General features: G+C 41.8%; 2 protein-coding genes across 10 annotated transcripts in view; one reads left to right on the top strand and one right to left on the bottom strand.

Annotated features, from left to right (window-relative positions):
• The window catches only part of Fgf2 (fibroblast growth factor 2), a 59,989-nt gene extending 50,614 nt beyond the window's left edge, over positions 1-9,375 (top strand). Inside the window, exons 3-4 of one of the 2 annotated variants that reach the window (XM_031376663.1) lie at positions 3,811-3,896; positions 4,547-9,375. In XM_031376663.1, the coding sequence (XP_031232523.1) occupies positions 3,811-3,896; position 4,547 (87 nt within the window). In that variant the 3' untranslated portion in view covers positions 4,548-9,375. Of the gene's footprint in view, positions 1-3,810; positions 4,062-4,546 lie in introns of those variants that run through there. The other variant, XM_031376664.1, reaches the window with a different exon arrangement.
• Positions 4,055-18,946, bottom strand: part of Nudt6 (nudix hydrolase 6) — a 15,718-nt gene continuing 826 nt past the window's right edge. For 2 of the 8 annotated variants that reach the window (XM_031376659.1, XM_031376657.1), the window contains exons 2-5: positions 15,976-16,166; positions 11,535-11,590; positions 8,750-8,804; positions 4,193-4,706 (exon numbers count right to left, since the gene is read on the bottom strand). In XM_031376659.1, coding sequence (XP_031232519.1) covers positions 4,309-4,706; positions 8,750-8,804; positions 11,535-11,590; positions 15,976-16,126 — 660 coding nt within the window. In that variant the 5' untranslated portion in view covers positions 16,127-16,166 and the 3' untranslated portion in view covers positions 4,193-4,308. Of the gene's footprint in view, positions 4,707-8,749; positions 8,805-8,883; positions 8,945-11,534; positions 11,591-15,962; positions 16,167-18,616; positions 18,890-18,946 lie in introns of those variants that run through there. The other 6 variants (XM_031376655.1, XM_031376654.1, XM_031376658.1 and 3 more) reach the window with 6 other exon arrangements.

An 18,946-nucleotide genomic window follows, 5' to 3' on the forward strand; every position in this document is an offset into this window, starting at 1 on the left:
ACAGTGACGCTATGTTCTGTGCCTCAGTTCAAACCTAGGCTTTCCTGGCCCAGAGGCTCTCTCACTCAGATTCTGCAACATGAGTGTAGCTTTAGTTTAAGCTGCCTACAGTGCTGGGTTTTTGTTTTTGTTTTTTTGGCTTATTAATTTAGTAGATATTTATTGATCTCTTACTATGTGGCAAACAGGGCTACCACAATAGATATAATAAATCAAAATTTCCACATGAGATTTATAGGAAGGATGCCACTACATAGCAGCTAACTCTCTTAATATACTAGCTTTATTAATTACTCAATTTCTTACAATATATTTTGATCATTTTCACCCCCATTCTTTCCCTGACTCCTCTAAGAGCCATCTCCACCTTTCCAACCCTCACCCCAACACCACCACTTTGTATTCTATCTTTAAAAACCCATTGAGTTCAAGTACTTCTGCCCATGTACTCCTGGATGTGGGGTCATAGTGTGGATCTTGGTTGACCTATCAGGGGCCACATCCTTTACAAAAATTGATTGTCTCCTCTAGAAGGCATCAACCATCAGTTAGGGGTGGAGACTGGTAAGCCCCTGCTACCTCCTGCCTAGAACGCTGACTGGTTTGATCATGTGTCAGTCTTGTGCAGGGAACAACAGCTGCTGTTAAAGAGCTGCTGCTCTTAAGAAATGATGCATTTTAAGGATGCAAACTAAAGGGATATACATATATAAACAAGCTGTATTTCTGGATAGTGGAGATAAAAATCAACTCAAAAATTGCTTAAAATCAAGGATTTGCTTTTATTTTATAAATAGAGATTACTTAGCCCCTGAAGAAGAACTTATTATTTTCTGCATGTGTATGTATGGTGGAGGTGGTAGTGTGTTTGAGGGGGTGGTGTGTGCAAGCATGTGTACCTGCATGAGGAGGCCCATGGTTGACATCAGGTATCTTCCTTGATCCTTGCTCACCTTCTGTATCAAAGCAGGCTGTCTCAGCAACAATTTTAGGTCAACTTGACACAAACTGAGTCATTTAGGAAGAGGGAACCTTGACTGAGAAGATCCCGCCACCAGATTAGTGTGTGGGCAAGCTTATGGTGTATTTTCTTTTATTTCTGATTGATGTGGGAGGGCTCTGCTTACTGTGGGTAGTTGTACACTAGGGCTGGTGGTCCTTGGTGCTCTAAGGAAGCAGAGTTGAGCAAGCCATGTGGAGCAAGTCAGTAAAAAGCACATCTCCATGTTCTCTGCCTCTATGTTCTTCTCCTGACTTCCCTCAGTGATAGACTGTGATGTGAAACTGTAAGCCAAAATAAATACTTTCCTCCCAAAGTGGCTTTTGGTCATAGTGTTTTACCACAGCAACCGAAACAAGGTTTCTTGTAGAATCTGGAGTGATTTTGCTAGCCAAACTTGCACTGGGGATCCTGTCTGCTTTCCATACACTGGGCTTACTACAGGTGACTACCACTTCCACCTGACATTTATGTGGGTTCTAGACACTTCAGTTTTGTCCTCATACTTGCATAGCAATCACTTTATCTATTGTGCCATCCCTCCAGATGGAAGGGTTCTTTTCTGGTAACACTTGCAGATCTAGGGTTGACTTTTTACATGACTTGTGTTTTATTTTTATTGTACAGTTTAATGTGTTTAGAATGGGCATGTTTGGTGTCAGTATCTACTACATAATGATCACATCAGGGTAAATCTTTTTTAAGAATACAACTTACCTTACAACAGTTTCACATTTGCAGGGAAGCCAGGAAGATAGTCTGCTATGTTTCTTCATTAGGTGGCTGGCTGCCTGTCACCCTGCAATACCAGTAGCTAAAGTCCATAGGGACTTACAACACTTTAATTTCCCCCTGAAGATCCTATTCAGGGCCAGCTTTGGTCATCCTGTCTCTGTAGTTTCCTCTAGACAGTGACCATTTCTTAGACTCTTCTTATTTTTCATTACTTTGATAGCTAGGCATCTTTAGGATGCTCTAGTTTGGGATTGCCTGGTGTTTTTCTTGTGGCTAGACAGAGTTCTGAAAGCTTGAGAGGATAAACACAGCAGCACAGACTTCATCACTTGGCTGGGAACTGGGTGTCTCCACTCTTGAGTTAGTCTTTCCTTTCCTTGGGAAGGGAGTCACTAAGCAGGAGCTCACAGTTAAGGGATTGACTACCATAAGGGAGTCACTATGCAGCAGTTCACACCAAGGGGATGATGTGTTCCAGATAGGATGTCACCATGTAGCTGTTCACACTCTGAGGATGGTGTGTTGAGGTAGGCCGTCACCATGCAGCTGTTCACACCTAGGGAATGGTGTGTTATAGGAAGGATGTAAGGGAGATCACTTTTACAGGGTGGAGTTTGGTGGTTTTGCTGTGTGTGCTTGAGGGAGGGAGGGTCTGCTCTCCGTTAACTCTTCAGTTCAAGCGTCTTCATCTTTATTTAGACACAGTTCTCCATTAACTCTTCAGTTCAAGCATCTTCATCTTTATTTAGACTCACAAGGATTTTGCTCCTGGAACATTTGGGAACGCTCGCATTTGGCTCTGTGCTTTTGATACTTCTCACTGGGTTTAGTTAGAATACTTCTTGGGCAGCGATCCTTACATGTAAGTCCCCTGCTGTAGCTTAGAGTGATCCATTTCTCCAAGGAGTCTTGCTCTTTTTATTGGAAGATGGGATCACATGATTTAGTATGCTTGTTGCTTTGGAGCTGTTGTTGCTTCTAAGCTCTGTCAGAGGTTGTACATTGCTAACCTTCTTATACACATATGTATATGCCTCTGGATCTAACCATCTGAATCTGTGTTATATCAAACATGGGTTAGTATGTCTTGAGGTCACCATCTCACCCATGATCTGTTGGTACCCTGGAATATTTTAGCCCTTTTCTTGCTTGACTCTCATCTCCACACCAGAGCCTTGCTCATGGTGTCTCTTCATAGCAGTAAAAAAGTAACTAAGACAAATGACTTCTTGGGATTATTGTATGTAGTGCCCTGTGGCATTCCAAGTTCACTAGTACTTGGAATTCCATTCTATAGTTAGTGAAGGGAAAGGCCCAGTGATTAAGAACACTTGTTCTTTCAAAAGCCCCAGGTTTGATTCCCGACATCCACACGGTGGTCCACAGCCATTGGTAGCTTCAGTTCTAGAGGATCTGATACCCTCTTCTGACCTCTGTGGGCACATACATATATACAGGCACGCCTATTGCTGATTCCTCAGAAACCAGTATATTATGGGTTGCTTATTCTTTAGGAACAAGTCTGTTCCAGATTGTATATTTAGAAACCAGAATGTTCTAGACTGCTTGTTCTTTGTTACTGATTGGCATTTGGAGATTATCAATCTCACAGCATTCACTGTTTCAGAGTATTTTTGATGTCAGGAAACCTTAGATGTTTTCTAAACAACAAACTAAAAGCAACTTTTGCCAGTAGCCAACATTTACAACTTCAGAGAACTTATTCCATCCCTCCATGTTACAACATATGGCCCCCCGTGGGTGCCCTCAACAGTTAGGCTGTAATGCTTAGAGCCCGATAGTGTGGCCCTCCTGGGTGCCCCTCAACAGTTAGGCTGTAATGCTTAGAGCCCCTGATAGTGTGGCCCTTTGCCTTCCAGGTGGTGTTGCCACCTAATACCTTGCTGACTGGGACTCCTGCCCAGGAGTCACGGTCCTATTCACACAGGTTCCTGGCATCATCCATTGGCAGAACTGTCACATTTTTGATCTGGAGTCTTGTTCCTTGGTTATCTTGCTGTCCTCTCAGTGTTTGACATGAAAAGCGTAAAAACTCATTTTCCTTTCTTTTTCAGAAGTGTGTTACAGAAGAGTGTTTCTTCTTTGAACGACTGGAATCTAATAACTACAATACTTACCGGTCACGGAAATACTCGAGTTGGTATGTGGCACTGAAAAGAACTGGGCAGTATAAACTCGGATCCAAAACGGGACCTGGACAGAAGGCCATACTATTTCTTCCAATGTCTGCTAAGAGCTGACTCACTTTAGACATTGTCACTATGACACTGTCACTGAAAAGGAGAGAATGTACACAGCTGAGTTTGGATGCCTTTTATGTAATAGTAAGACACTTAACCATTACCTCAGTAAAGAAAAACACAATTTTTGGAAAATATTTAGACTTCCCCATTTATATAGCTTTGGTTGTATCCCAGTGAGAATTTAGAGCTATGATCTTGTTCATGTATTTCCTTTAATTGAAAATAGGATTTAAAAATATGTACATTTTTGAATTTCTATCATGGACATCATGTATGTGAGAAAACTGGTGCCATGTTGAAATCTGGCATTCAGTCTGTTCCCATTGCGGTTTTGTAACTCTCCGGCAGCTCCCTGTGATAGAGTTTGTAGAACAGGCCTGTGTACACTGCAGGGAGTTCTTCCATGCTGAGGTCAATTTTGTCAAACCCTTCCCTGAGTCCGTACAGCAGCAGCCTAGCCACCCTGCTGGTGATGAGGGTTGTATGTTTAGTCTGGGCTAGGTTTTCTAGATCAATCCATTCACACTTCAAGCATTCCTGTTGGCAGAAGTTGATGGTGAAGGAACATGGCTGCAGGCGGCAGACCAAGTACATGTCCGACATCCCGAATGCACCAGGGCTCCTGTGTTGCTGCCGGATGCTCAACAGGGACCTGAATTCTGACTTGACACCAGTCTCTTCAAAAACCTCTCGGACTGCTGTGTCTGCTATGTGAAAAAGAGAGACAAACATAAATATTTCATCCTTATAAGATCTTCAGTTAAAATCTGGAAGTCTAAAAGCAAAATTTTGTCTTCAAACTGCTTTCTGGACATTGTGAAATGCACTTTGTATTTAAGACACTGAGAGTCTCTTTGGAAGCTTATACACGTATATACTGGAAGTCACATATTCTCAACCTCTCCCTGTCCTATTCCCAAAGGCAAGAATACATTTGCAAATAAAGCTGCAGTTCATATGCCGATGGGTCCTTCGCTGTTGTCCCGTCCCGAGTGTCTATCAAATTGCCCGAGGTTCTGGATGTCTGAATTGAAAGGACCCATCCCTTGTTACAGAAGTTTGTAGTACTGAACATACTTAAGTGAGCTGTGAAATGACTCTGACTTCTTTGGGATCTCAAGCCCGCTGCCCCTCCCACCAGGGCAAGATCCTTTGCCCCTGTCCTGGCCACCAGTGGACCCCAGCCTGATATAGAAACTCCATTTCTTTGAAATCAGATTGTATAGAACTTGGGATTCATTCATCAACACCAAAATGCAATAGCTGTCTTCATAAGGCTGGTAACACATAACAATATACACCAAGGATTTTCATATGTTATGAATATTTTAATTAAATACAAGTTTCCATGATGGGATTTTTATGTTCATTAACATACATCTATGGCCAGTTTTTCTAGACACCTACAAAGGCTGCACACATAGACTTCCCCAGTTCCGATGCTACAGCTGCCTGCCTTGGATGCTTTTCTGTTTGTCTTCAGAATTGCTGTAGTTGCTTAAATACCTTATAATGCCTCTTGGGATGTTCGTTAGACAGCATATACATCTGTCTTGCCAGTAATCCTACTGGTAACACCTATGCACTGAAGAGCTATGAGAAGCACATAGCTCCTGTGCACTCAACCCAGACTGTCTTTCCTGCCCACGATACATATACCAATTCCCAAGACATGCTCTTGTTCCTAAGAAACAGTTCTAGAAAGGATCACAGGAAGAGTAATTTAGTCTAAAACATAAGGCATCTACCAGACACTCTTTAACTGTATGTTGACTTTCTCTGTGATGGAGATCTGTAATGGCCAGAAATTACATTCCCAAACTGAAAACACCAAGACTAGGCATATAGCTCAGCAGGTAGAATACCTGTCCCACATGTGTGAGGTGCTTAGTACAGTTCCCAGTACCAAGCATACAATGAGGGAGAGAATGGAGGCATCAAAGAACATTCTAGGCTTACAAAGTTTCTCTAGTAAGAAAATAGTTTTTATCTAGCATATAATACATTATTAAATTTATTACTAAAAATTGTAGCACTAGTTTTAAATGTTTATATAGTGGCTTCTAACTCATTTAAACATATATTTATATTCTTTAAAGGTTCTAGAAAATAACTTTGGGGATCGCTCAGTTCTTAGCACCACTAATCTGACATAAATTACAGAACAGGACAGGGTAGATGAGAGAATGGGTGTTGTGCTTAGCAGTCACTATGGCACTATGGTGGTGACAGGGCAAACACTGTCTGGGAAGTCTGAATAGTGTAACATGAATCAGTACATCCCCTACTAGCTGAAACTGGAAAATGCAAGCCAATAATTCTGCATCTGAGATGTGGGACATTATCCCTTTCCACCTCAAAGTAGAGGTCTCTCCCTTGGTTTCAACATGCATGTAGGTTTATCAAGATAAACCGTTATTCTTTTAGGATTATCTTAGTAGACTTTAAACTCAGCTAAAATAATAATTACTTCATATGAAGAATCTAGAAGCTCATTTTGCTAGTGAAGAGATATGTTTGAATGTCAGACTGGATTGGTGAACAGCAAAGATGTTGAGGTTTCTCTGTTCTGTAGTATGTAATGAGAGGACGGCTTGAGATGGAAGACAGTGATGGGAAACCTCCAGCATGTGGGTTTCTTTGAGCTCCCGCTAGTCCTGGCTGGCTGAAAGAGGACATGGTTTTCACCTATGCAATGATGTATTTTAGGAAGGCCTTTTGTTCCTTTAAACCATATAAACACATTTAGATTCAAGCCTTGAGGACTTCAATTTGTTTTGCATTTTCCCAACTTAATTTCTTAAAAACAATTTGCATATTCAGGGCTACAGGGAGAAACCCTGTCTTGAAACCTCCCCAACCACTTTGCATATCAATATTTCATCTATCTAGCATTATCAGAGAATGAAGATTCCAAACAAATGAGTTTCCAAATTAACTAGTATTTATTTACCAGAATTTCTCAACAGCCTAGCTAACAGCCAATAAATGTTGAATTATTCAGGATGGCAATGTTCCAAAATGGTATTTCATGCTTTCCTAAACAAAGGTTTCAAGGATATAATTTCTATATGCTGTAGACAATTAGAGTGTTTTTATTTGTACTGTACTGTCAAACTGTGCTATAGAAGCAGGCTGGAGAAGGGTAAGTCTAGGAAAATGGTGATGTCAACCTCTGCTTTTGTTTTTAGTTCAGATGGGTGAGTTTTTTTTTTTTTTTGTTGTTGTTTTTTTTGTTTTTTGTTTTTTGTTTTTGTTTTTTTTTTTTTGATAACCACGGGCACTTTAAGAAAACTAGTAGTACATTTAAAATTATCTAGGCTTAAAGGAATGATTCTGGAATTAAAACTTAAACCTGAATTTATACATATTTAACTTGAAAATATGTTTCCCCACATTTATATAGCTAAGTCTGTCTGAAATTCTTAGGATCTACTAAAGCTCAAAGGGCAAAAAAATTCCTCACCTTAATTCATTTGAAAAGGCATACAGGGTTGTAGATGGCTTTTCCCAATGTGGAGGGTGAGAAGATTAGACTGGAGTTACCTCATTCACATGCTCTCAATACCACATAGATAATGGTGGTATTGAGGATAGAGGTAATGAAGAAGGTGGTTTTATGGAGAAAAATGGCCCTTGCTCTCAGTATTTGGTGCCCCTACAAAATACAGATATGTTTGCACATTGCATGGTCTAAGTCTGCACATGTCTAAGTAGTGCAGGGTCTTGATACACCTTCCTTCTGCCTCAGCCTCCTTACTGCTGTGATGAGCAGGCATGTGCCACCACACCCAGGTCCTCAGAGTACACACTGCCAACAGACTACCCACTAGAGAACTAAGGAAACAGGTCAGTGAGAACCTAACACCAAGGTTTGTTTTAATGTGTCTGAATGTCATTAATGTTGCTCATGGGCTGCTAGGAGCTTGGACTTGTAAATACATACAGGGCATTTTGATCTGAACAACATTTAAAAATCAGATCTCATGAACATATATTCAGACATATGTAAACACAGGAGACTGCTTTAATACAGTAGCTGGTTAAGAAGAAACAAGAATGTGCATATTAATGAAAGGCCTTTGAGAAACAATATTGATATCTAATGTATTATGTATCGATAAGGATGATGTTGAATTTAAGCTAATGGTTTAAGGAAAAGCATGATTCTATACTTTGTAGACCAGTGACTAAGTGCGTAGTTTATCCTAGCTTCCTATAAGCTGATTTGGAGGGAGGGAGAGGCATGTTATTTCCCACTCAAGACTTTCTCACAGATAATTTATTATGTTTAGGTTATTCATAATAAATAGCTGGCAAAATCTTCAAAGGAGAGTTAGATCACTATTTCCTTACAGTTGATTTTATTGTACTTCAAGATTTATCTAAAAATTATTATTCACCAATCTGTGATAAAATGGTCAATAATTCAAAATTTAATAATTGTGGTCACATTTGAAAGATCTTTATAATTAGCTTTACAGATGAACATCTCAAGTTTCTCCCTTTCAGATAACCTCAGAGCACCACTGGAAAGGGGTTCCCCCATAGGTATCGACTATACAAGTTAAATGAGTGTGTTAGAACATTCTTGCTAACTTTGTATCGCTCTGAAGAAATCTGTCTGAATTCTAACTTAGTGTGAACCAATTAGAAACTTCAAATTCTTATTCTTAGCTACATAGCAGGGAAGTAAACCTATGGATTTTCTAAACATTTTCAAGTTTATCAGAAGTATATAAATACATACCAATATCTTCTCCTGGCTCTGACAGACCTCCTGGAAACTTCCACATGTTTTTCAACTGCAGTGCAAAGTAAAAAAAAAAAAAGTTCATGTCATGACTTACTGTCTTCCTCTCCTCTCTCTCTCCCCACTCTTACCTCATCCACTCAGTTGGTTAAGGAAGTAAAGTCTTATTTGTACTGCATCAGTCCTATTCCCTAACCCCAGCTTTCTTACTACTTCCTGTTTCCTTCCCTAACCCCAGCTTTCTTACCACTTCCTGTTTCCTCTTTTGAGGGAGATGGTGATTGAAGTCTTTCCCTCTTACGCTTCAGGAAATAGAAGTGGTATTTAGTTAATGTGATACAACTTGTCTTAATGAACCTTTGGAGGGAAATATCTATTCAGTTGTGTACTTCACAGAACTCGGCTGCTAGTTAACTATGAACAGATAGGATTTACAGATGCTGCTATGAGTAAGTAGAATAAATGTAACCGCCAAGGTATGCTACTCAAGATTTTTACATGCATTTACTGTATTTTGTTTCTAATCACACATATTACTCAAGATTTCTGTGTGTTTATCATTTTATGTAAAATGTAATTGCTTTTTATGGGTAGTGTGAATAAAGTTATTTTGATTTCTTGGCTATCGTTTCTTTGTATTTTCTCATCAATTATTTCCTTTCCTTTTCTTTTTTTCTTTTTTTTTTTTTCTTTTGTGGGAGGATGCTAAAGAGGTAAACTTGATCTCTGGAAGAAATAAGATTAGATTAAAATAATTATGAGCAGGCATAGGGCAGTTTTCTCATGGCTGTCATGATTCACTCCTTGTAGAACTCTGCATATAGTATGTGTTCATCATACTATAAACCTCAGGAATGAGATGTGACCTCATACACCAGCAGATTTCATATTCCTCATTCATAAAAGCACTGTGGGCCTTCTACTGTGTGCTGTGACCCTCTGGCTTCTTGGAAGTGTGATTCTGAGAGCATGCATCACCTCCCAGCTATGTGGGCTTGGAGGCCAGTGGCAGGGTTCCTGCTTTCCATACACCGGTGACTACTGGGTACAGAGTCCAAGCTTTCCACCCTTGTGTGTCCAACTCAGGTTTGACTTTAACCTATAAAGCATATTATGCCTTACTTTGTTAGTGTAGAAATATACTTCATCTGCAGAGATGCATTGTCTTTTGGGTTATACTTTAAAATGGTTCTGGAAGCTTTGTTTCTATGGAGACTGATAAGATATTAGACACTACAACTATAAACTCTATTGGTAATAAAAAAATGAATGATGTAACAGGGTACTTGAGAACTCGGTATTAATATAACATTAACCTCCCATACACCATCTTTCTGTCATCACAGTGAAGCCTGCCTATAGCTGCTATTTGCAGGTCAAGCCTAAATTTACATCTGGCTCCCAGGTACCCTCACAGTATGTCCTACTATGTCTGTGAAATTACATTCCCTACTCTCTAGTCACTAGTATCAAATGTATATATTTATGTCCCAATCCAAACAGAAAGCTTATTAAAGGCTAGGGCACAATATTACTTTAGGAAGCAGTTTATGTTTATGGTAGAAAGTTTTGTTTAAGTCAGAGGTATGGCCTTAATTTAAGCCTCACAAATGATTTAGAATAATTTTAGATAACATTTTTGAGAAACTATGTTGTAGTAATTATATATGATGAGGAAATATTTAATTTTCCAGCAATATTTAATGAAAGGTCAGAAAGTGTAAAAATAAATACTCTTGCTGTGTTGGCTATAGCTCAGGGCAGCACCACACAGGTAGAAAAGCATTCTCCTTCACTTTAACATCATGCCTGAGCATGAAAACATTTCTAATGGTGACTCTTCTCTTAGTCTCTTAGGACTCTTCTTTTAGCATTTTGTACTGCTACCAGTCTCTCTCAGGTCAGATTCCCCGCCAACATTCCTGATCAGAGTGATGGCAGCCACTGGCTGAGTTCTGTGCCTTCACAGTAAATTCTAATTTCTTTGTTTATCACTCTATCCTTTAAAATTTTTATGTATGTATGTGTGTGTGTGTGTGTGTGCGCGCGCGTGCGCGCACCCATTCCACATGGATGGTGACACCTGTAGACCTGAAGAAGGCCTCAGATTCCCAGAAGCTGAAGTAACAGGTGCTTGTGAGCTGCCTGACATGGCTGCTATGAGCAAAACTCTGCTACAGGAGCAAGTGCTTTAACTGTGGAGTCATTTCTCCAGTACCTAACCCTGCTTTGCCTCCAGTTCCCTCCCCTCCCCTCCCCTCCCCTCCCCTCTCTTCCCCTCCCTCCCCTTTCTTAACCTGGTAGGTTCCTACTCACTTTCTAGACTGAATTGGAAATGTCACTTTCTCTGAGGCATCTCTGGAGGCTCTTAGGGCAGTTCACTGTGAGTATCCATTCTAGGACAGTCCGAAGGCTGTGCTGCAGGACTGCTGGGGTGATGTGTTTACAGTCTCTGTTCTCTCTGTACTGGGAACAGAGCTCCTGGCAACACTGGGAATACTGACTGACTGGATGCTACCTCAGTAATGTGTCTTCCTAATTAAACACTCCCGACTGTAACACTCTACAGCCATGAAGTAAGCACAGCACTGAGGATCATGCTGACAGGTCCAGGTCTGTGGCACAACTTGATTTAGATAAGTACCTGGGTGTTCCATAACTGCTTAGAAATAACTATTGTAGTACCTTTCTATAGTCCCTCAGCTGTATTGACATGTCTACATTTTATGTTTCTCTAGAGAGAACACCTTGGAAAGCAATCTATAAGGCAGAAACAACTTACTTTATTTCGATCTTGTACAACCAGTACTTTTCTGGTGCTAACATCAAATACAGCACCTTTTGGGGAGGGGGGAAAATAATCACAAAATATTAATTTCATTTACCTCCAATTCCTCCATACTAACTGGTGACTACCCATTAAAATCCCTTGTTTGAAGGCCTGGTTTAGATACCTCAGCCATGAAGTCTATAAAACACATCTCTAGCAAGGAGGTCATTGCTCAATTGACTAGTATTTGTTCTCTCTCTCTCTCTCTCTTTCTCTCTCTCTCTCTCTCTCTCCTTCCCTCCCTCTGCCCCTTCTTCCCTCCCTCTCTCCTTTCCTCCTGCCCACCCACCTCCCTCCTTCCCTTTCTTTCTTCTAACAGTTTGGAATGCGTATGTTAAATTTGTACAGTTACCACCTGCATGGCTGTATGTCTTGTGACACAGATGAAGATCTTTATTTATTCTCTGGTAACATTTTCTTTGGTGGTTACACAGCTGAGAGTGCCTGGTGCAGCCCATCTGGATCTCTAAAGACACGGTCTACTGAGAACTTAGAACATTCTCTTTCTCACAGGTTGAGAAGCTAAGAAGTCCAGAGTAGCAGGGCAGGGCTCACACCTTTAATCCCAGTACTTGGGAAGCGGAGGCAGGTGGATTTCTGAGTTCCAGGACAGCCAGGGCTATATACAGAAGCCCTGTCTCGAAAAACCAAAAATAAAAAATAAAAATAAATAAAAAAATAAAAAAATAAAAGTCCAGGGTCAAAGTGCCAACATACAGGTGTCTTGGAAGAGCTACTTCTCATAGAGAACATTCCCAAGGCTGGGCCTCTTAGGCCACTGTCAAGAGCTCTAATGCCTTATGAAAGCTTTGCCTGCAGGACAGAGCCACTTGTGCAGGCCTCACCTATTATTGGCATCATTAGGATTCTATCATGATTCCAGCATTCACACTGCAGTGCTTAAAGCACTGAAGACGCACTGGACTTTCTGTTCCAATTCTTACTTCTTGAAGCACAGCACAGATTTTGAGTCTCTGCTTCCTGGCTGTTCAGACCCCAACTATCTCAATATCTATCAGGACCTGTCTAAAGCCAGTTACATTTCCTGACTGTGTACGCATCTATCCTAGAGCACACACATACATTTGGAAGGCTTTATCTTTATATACTTGAAGTTCCAACCCAGCCCTTTCATTTACTCAACCATCATACACACTGCTCAGTGTACTGAGGACTCTGCTGATGTCAGGACCAAAACCACTGGCCTTCCTCCTTTCTATTTTTACTAGTTAGATTTTTTTCTTCTTTAACTTATTATGGGTGGTTTGCCTACAGAATGTCCGTACTATGTGTATGCTGTGCCTCTGGCCAGAGGGGGTGGCAGGTCAGCTGGGACTGGAGTTACAGATGGTTGTGAGTCATGTGGGTGCCAAGAAGCATACTCTGGTCCTCTGGAGGAGCATCAGGTGCTTGCAACTGCTGAGCCATCTTTCCAGCCCCCATCTTAGTATTTTTGTTTGGTCAATCCTGGTTCAAAACCATAAATAACACTTGAATGATTTGTACTAGAATCCTTGAAATGGGCTAACTTCAACATATCCTTATGGGAAGGCATTGTTTATATATTTATCTGTTCTTTTAATATTCCTTTTTGAGTCTTTCTATGTAACATACAGAAGTACTTTACGTATTAGCTGAGCTCCTATTATGTATAAGGTATTTTACCAGGTGCTCAGAATACAGTGGTAAACACAAGACAGCTTCCTGCTGTATGTGGAGTGGAGGCAAATGAAAGCTAAGTTATTCAGAACAGAAAGTGGAAAAACCAACCACAAACAAACATGCATAGGGGAACCATGTGAAAAGAGAGCTTGTTTGCAACTGAGGGGCTGGAGAGATGCTCAAAGGTTAAGAACCTCTACTGTTCTGGCAGGGGACCCAAATTCAGTTCCCAGCACTCAATTCAGATGGCTTACAACTACTTGTAACTCCAGCTTCCAGGACCTGATGCTCTTTCCTAGTCTCTATGGGTACTTGCACCCCCTCCCTCACACACACACTCATAAATAAAACATATTTTTAATATCAAACACTGCATTTGGTACTCTTTGAGGCTGGAAAGGAGACCAGTGAGTATATTAACTCTAGTGAGGAAAGTATCATAAGATGTAAATCTAATTGGATTTTCCAAGGGACAGAATGCCAAAAAAACTATTTTTAGATTTGAAGGCTTGTGATTATCCAATGTCTCTTTTCTTTACTGTATTCACTAACAGTATAAACTCAGAGTGAAAAAATATTAAGCACAATTGGAGCGACCCCTGCTGGCCGTAGCATAAAGCTAAACCAAGACAAGCTTGGAATTAAACAGAAGTTCCGAAAGCATATTAGGCACTGTGTATCTCCTATGCTGTAGCTCGGGTGTCTGTCTCATGAGTATCATAAAAGATGATTGAGTCCACACAGCCATCAGTGGGAGAACTGGGCTTTATTCCAAATGGGCACTCTCATAAACAGCACTGTTCCATCAAGACATAGCAACTGTCCCCTACTTCCATCCATCATCTATCCATCCATCCATCAATCCATCCTCCTTACACCCATTAGTTCATCTATCCATGGTATGCTCAGTTCCTACTTTGTACTTGCTCTGTCTTTAGCCCAAGGAAACATGGTGAACAACACACAAAATGGCTGGCTTCATGGATTTTGCATATTGTTGGGGAGAGTAAGTACATGTACAACTGGTTTGCATTGGGCGATATTTTAAAAATCTGGATAGAGAAACATAGACGGGTAGAATGGACATGAGGAAGGTCCCTATCTTAGACAGCAGGTTTGGGAGGTTTTCTGAGTTAGTAAGATGCTTCCCAGACAAGCATGGGGAGTGGAGTTCAGATCCCTAGCATCCACCTAAAAAGCCAGGTACAGTGAGGCACACAGGTGCATCTGTAGATAGATGCAGTGTTAGGAGGTGGAAGATCCCTAGGGCTTGCTATATAGCAAGGTGGATGATGCCTGAGGAATGACACCCAAGGTCTCCTCTGGTACCTTCCACACCACAGACATAAAATGGTTTTGCATGACCTTCTAATGATGCATCAGGCCGTCAACAAATTATTGGGTAGACTCTTCTGAGGTAGAGTCCACAGAAAGTTTCTGAATGCCTATTTGACGCAGGGCAGGAAGACTACAGATAAAGATATTAGTGGACACCCAATCCAGCTCCTTTATTACACTGTAGATATGCAGACTACACATGTAAAGTCATGTGTAAGTTACATGAAAACAAAAAACCCAAGTTACTAAGGTAATAATTAATCTGCATTCTTCTTTTATTTATTTAAGGATTCCTTTCTATTTTAGTTTTTTTTTACCCCCTCTGCCTCCCCTCCCCTCAACCCCCGCTTAGAAACCTAAGGATTTCCTGGGAACAGCAGTAGCAACAGCTGGTGGAGAAATTTGTAATCAGAACTGTGGGAACAGAAGTAGCCATTCATTTTAGAAAGCCCTCTAGGAGATTTTGATGCCCTCAGCAATAAGAATCTCCTGTTTCTGAAGCTAACTGTTCAAGGCTTTACCAGTTTCACTGTTCTGTCTTACACCACTACCACATTAACCCTGTAAAGTCTTAGGGAGTAACAGTGAAATAAGCATATAGTTCGTTTGCCTTGCTTCAGGATCAACCTAAAATTTTTCCTACACGATGTTATAATTTAGCACATATTTAGGCTGAAACAGTCATGAAATTCATCAGAATCAAAATGGGGTTCCTTGTGTCAATCCTAACAGAAGGAAATAAAGCTGGGAGATGATGAAGGGCAAGTTCTTAAATGAATGCCTGACAATAGCGATCACAAGACTGCTGGAAGCACAGCTGGCTGCAGCCAGAACATAGAGTACTCCATGAGGACACGCCCAGCCTTTGACCAATGCCACTATGCTCCTTAATGGCTGTGCCCTCGGAGAACTCTTGGAAGTACCTGAATGTTCTCAATTTTATCTTTTGCAACTTATTCTTGCTCCAGGTTTGCTGTGGCACACATGTCTGATTGCAATATACTCAAATCACCCTAACCTCTCCCCACCAAAAAAGTTACTTTCTGGAGATTTTCATGTTTATTTGGAGTGACATATGCTTTAAGGAGTGTAATTTATTTCCTTATCCAATTCAGTGCCACTACTAAGGACGGAAGCTCACATATCTGTGTGAAGCGTATTAAATGTAGCCTTTGGGAAGCCTCCACTTGCTTTCTATGCCACCCTGTAACGCACGGGGCAGACACCCTTCCTGTTTTGAAAAGCACAATGCCACAGTTGCACATGAACAGTCACACGGCGCTCACTGACCAGCATTCACTGACAGACTAGCAGCCCAGCTTCCAGAAGACATGGCAAACCTGTGAAAAGGTAGTTACTGTGTCTGAGTCTGAAACTGACCTGCGACCCCTACTTGGTGTGTAGCATATCCGGGGAGTCTGCTGGGCCCTTCTCCCAGCCACAGAGTCAGCGTTGAGGAGTGGGGTTCTGCGTGGTGGAAGCAAAAGCCCAGGGAGGCCGCAGGGGCAATGAAGTGGCTCTGCAGGATGGGGATGTGCAGCCATGCAGCTATCCGTCCTTCCGACCGCCACCGTTGAATGGCAGCTAGAACGCAGAAGGGGAAGATACACCTTGTAAAGGTTCTACGTGAAATGAATGGTCCCCACCTCTCTGCATTGCTAGAGCCCAGTTGTTTATGTGATTCTCCACCCATCACAGCGCTGGTGTTTATAACCAAACCACCCACATACAGGCCCAACACACAACAGGTGCTCGGTCACTGTAGAATGGGCAAGGAAACTGATTCATAGGTAGTTTGGGTGCTTCCTTTTTTCCAGAGCTGCATATGCTATAGGGTACTCTACCATGGAGGCAAATCCCCAGCCCGCTCTATTTCTCTTAATGCCCTTGATTTTAATCTTCATAAATGATGATGGAAGATTTTTTTTTTAACTCTTTGGAAAGAGTTCTGATGTTATTCTTGGTTTACAAACTGCAAGGTGGTTAAAGAATAAAAATTAAAAAAAAAATTAGTCAGAACTATCTATTACTAGCCTGAAGAGAAGAATATTTGCTGTGATTTTTGCATTAACATGCCTACATCGTATACTGTGCCTTTTATAATACGTTACATATTAAGCAGTCTATCATTAAGATGCCTTCCATAAAAGTGGATTCCTCAATAGTAGCAGCTTCCTCTATGTATCCTACAAGTCAACCAGCCAACTTCTACTCTACACATTTATTTACATTACTTACAGGAATTTGTCTTTTTTTGCCCTCTAGTAATGTGCCTTTCCCTCCCTCCCCCGTGTCCACAGCTTGTACAATCTTTCCTGACCTCTGCTCATGTGCTGCTATTATGTAGGCTTAAGACCATATGATGTCTGAGTGACGTATTAGAACATAGAACATATCACCAGATGGCGTCTACTAAGTAGTTTTCTATTCCTAGTTAAGATGTCGGGAATTTGCAATTCTCCCACTAGAAGCAGGGCTATTTTCACTGACAGGGCAAACTCTTGATTCCAGACATGGTAATTACCTCTGTAATCCTGTAAGCAAGGTGGGGGTGGGGGGAGTGGGAGGGTGGGTGGGTGGTCATGAGTTTGTAGCCAGCTTAAGCTATCTGTAACATTTACCTATCTCAAAACCCCTCTGCTAAGGAAGTATTCTATATAGGCCTAAGTATACTATAATCCTAATCTGAGTTGTGTAAAAACAGTAATAGACCTTCATGTGCAAATGCGCCTTAACAGCCATTACTAACTCACTACAAACAACCTTTAATCTCCTTGAAGAAACATCTAATCCGGCTTTCTTTTCAGATTAGCTCCTCTTTAAAGGGACTGCCAACTAGTTGGGTCTGATTCCATCATAACAGAACTATTGGAAGCTCACACACAGTATGAGGAAAGCAAAGTGCAGAGGCAGAGGCAGAGGCAGGTACCCGTTGTTTCTGGACCTTAGCATCATCATCTTTCAACTGGGATGAGCATGTACTTTCCAAGTTATAGAGATGAAATCCATTCCTATCTGTGAAATTCTTAAAACAATGTCTAGTACTTGATAATGACAGTGAAATGTTTTATTCAAATGTTTTAATAAAACATTTCATTCAGGGTGTCTTTGATCACACTTATCCAGTATCTAGAGCTGGCTAGCATTCATTCGCCTAAGAGGTCTTTTCAGTGGTAATGTGATTAATGAATGCCTGGCAAAGTGCGTGGCACAATCTTGGACTTGAACCTTGGACATGCTTCCAGATCCAATACACTTTCTGGAGTGGAGCTTAGATTATCATTGGTCACTGGGAAACTACATCTATGTACAGCAAATACCTGTGCTCATCCACATGCATGCACATACCAGAGGATGAACTGATTCGATTCTCCTACTGGCGATATTGTTGAAATCTAAGCACTTATGAGCAGGAGAGGTGATGTGAAGTAGACTGGTTTGAAGATTAAACAGCATTAGAGTAGCTAACTTGCCATGTTTGTTGCTCACAAAATAAAGATCATTTGTGGCTTCCTGGTTATGTAAAAGGACCTTTTTCATTGCAAAATTTCCATGCTAGGCCTTCAGTTTGAAAAACAGGCTGCTCTAACAAATCACTTATCCTAAAGTGAGAGCTCCTTCACTCAAGCTTCCTTTCAGACAACTGTGTTCACCGTTCAAAGCCAGTGACGTGTTCCTATTGAAAACTGCAAAGCTCTGTGGGCACAAACAAGCACTGGCACCCGTCCCGGCTAGGAGACAGTTAGTTTTGCCAGGCAAAGCGTGTGGCAGAATCGAAGTACGAGGAAAACTAAGGCTGCAAGGTAGCACACCGTGAAGCTGTCAGTGTTTACTAAGAGTTAAATGCGTGGCCGACACCGTGCTAGGCGCTGCGAATCCCGCTCAATCTGAAGGGCAAGGATCCAGGGTTTGGGCCCGGACATGGCTGAGGGCACTTCCAGGTCACAGCGAGAGGACCCTGGGCGTCCTTTCGGCTTTCACCTCCAAGCCCACACGCTCCGCCCTGGTTTCCAGGGCCCGAGACCCGCACTTGCCCTGCAAGAGCCTCCGGAAGGCGGCGGCATCCAGCCCGTGCAGCGTGTGCTGCCGCGACAAATGCACTGAGACGCCCCCAAATCTGTCCAGCTCGCCTTGTAGCTCGCTCCCGCGCGAGCCCGGGTTCTCCAGGCCGCCCGAGGCTTTGCGCCGCCCGGTCCGGAGCCTGGCTCCGCCCTCGTCGAGCAAGGTGGAGAACCAACAACGGACCCTCTTAACCCACCACATGGATGAACCCTGCCTTTCAGACTCTCGCTCCCTCCAGGTTCGCCCTTCCCGCCCCGCCCCCGTCGCCTGACGCAGCCTCGTCTCCTTCCCGGCGCACTCCC

This window comes from Mastomys coucha, unplaced genomic scaffold, assembly GCF_008632895.1.
Source record: "Mastomys coucha isolate ucsf_1 unplaced genomic scaffold, UCSF_Mcou_1 pScaffold17, whole genome shotgun sequence".
In the NCBI taxonomy this organism is placed as follows: domain Eukaryota; kingdom Metazoa; phylum Chordata; class Mammalia; order Rodentia; family Muridae; genus Mastomys; species Mastomys coucha.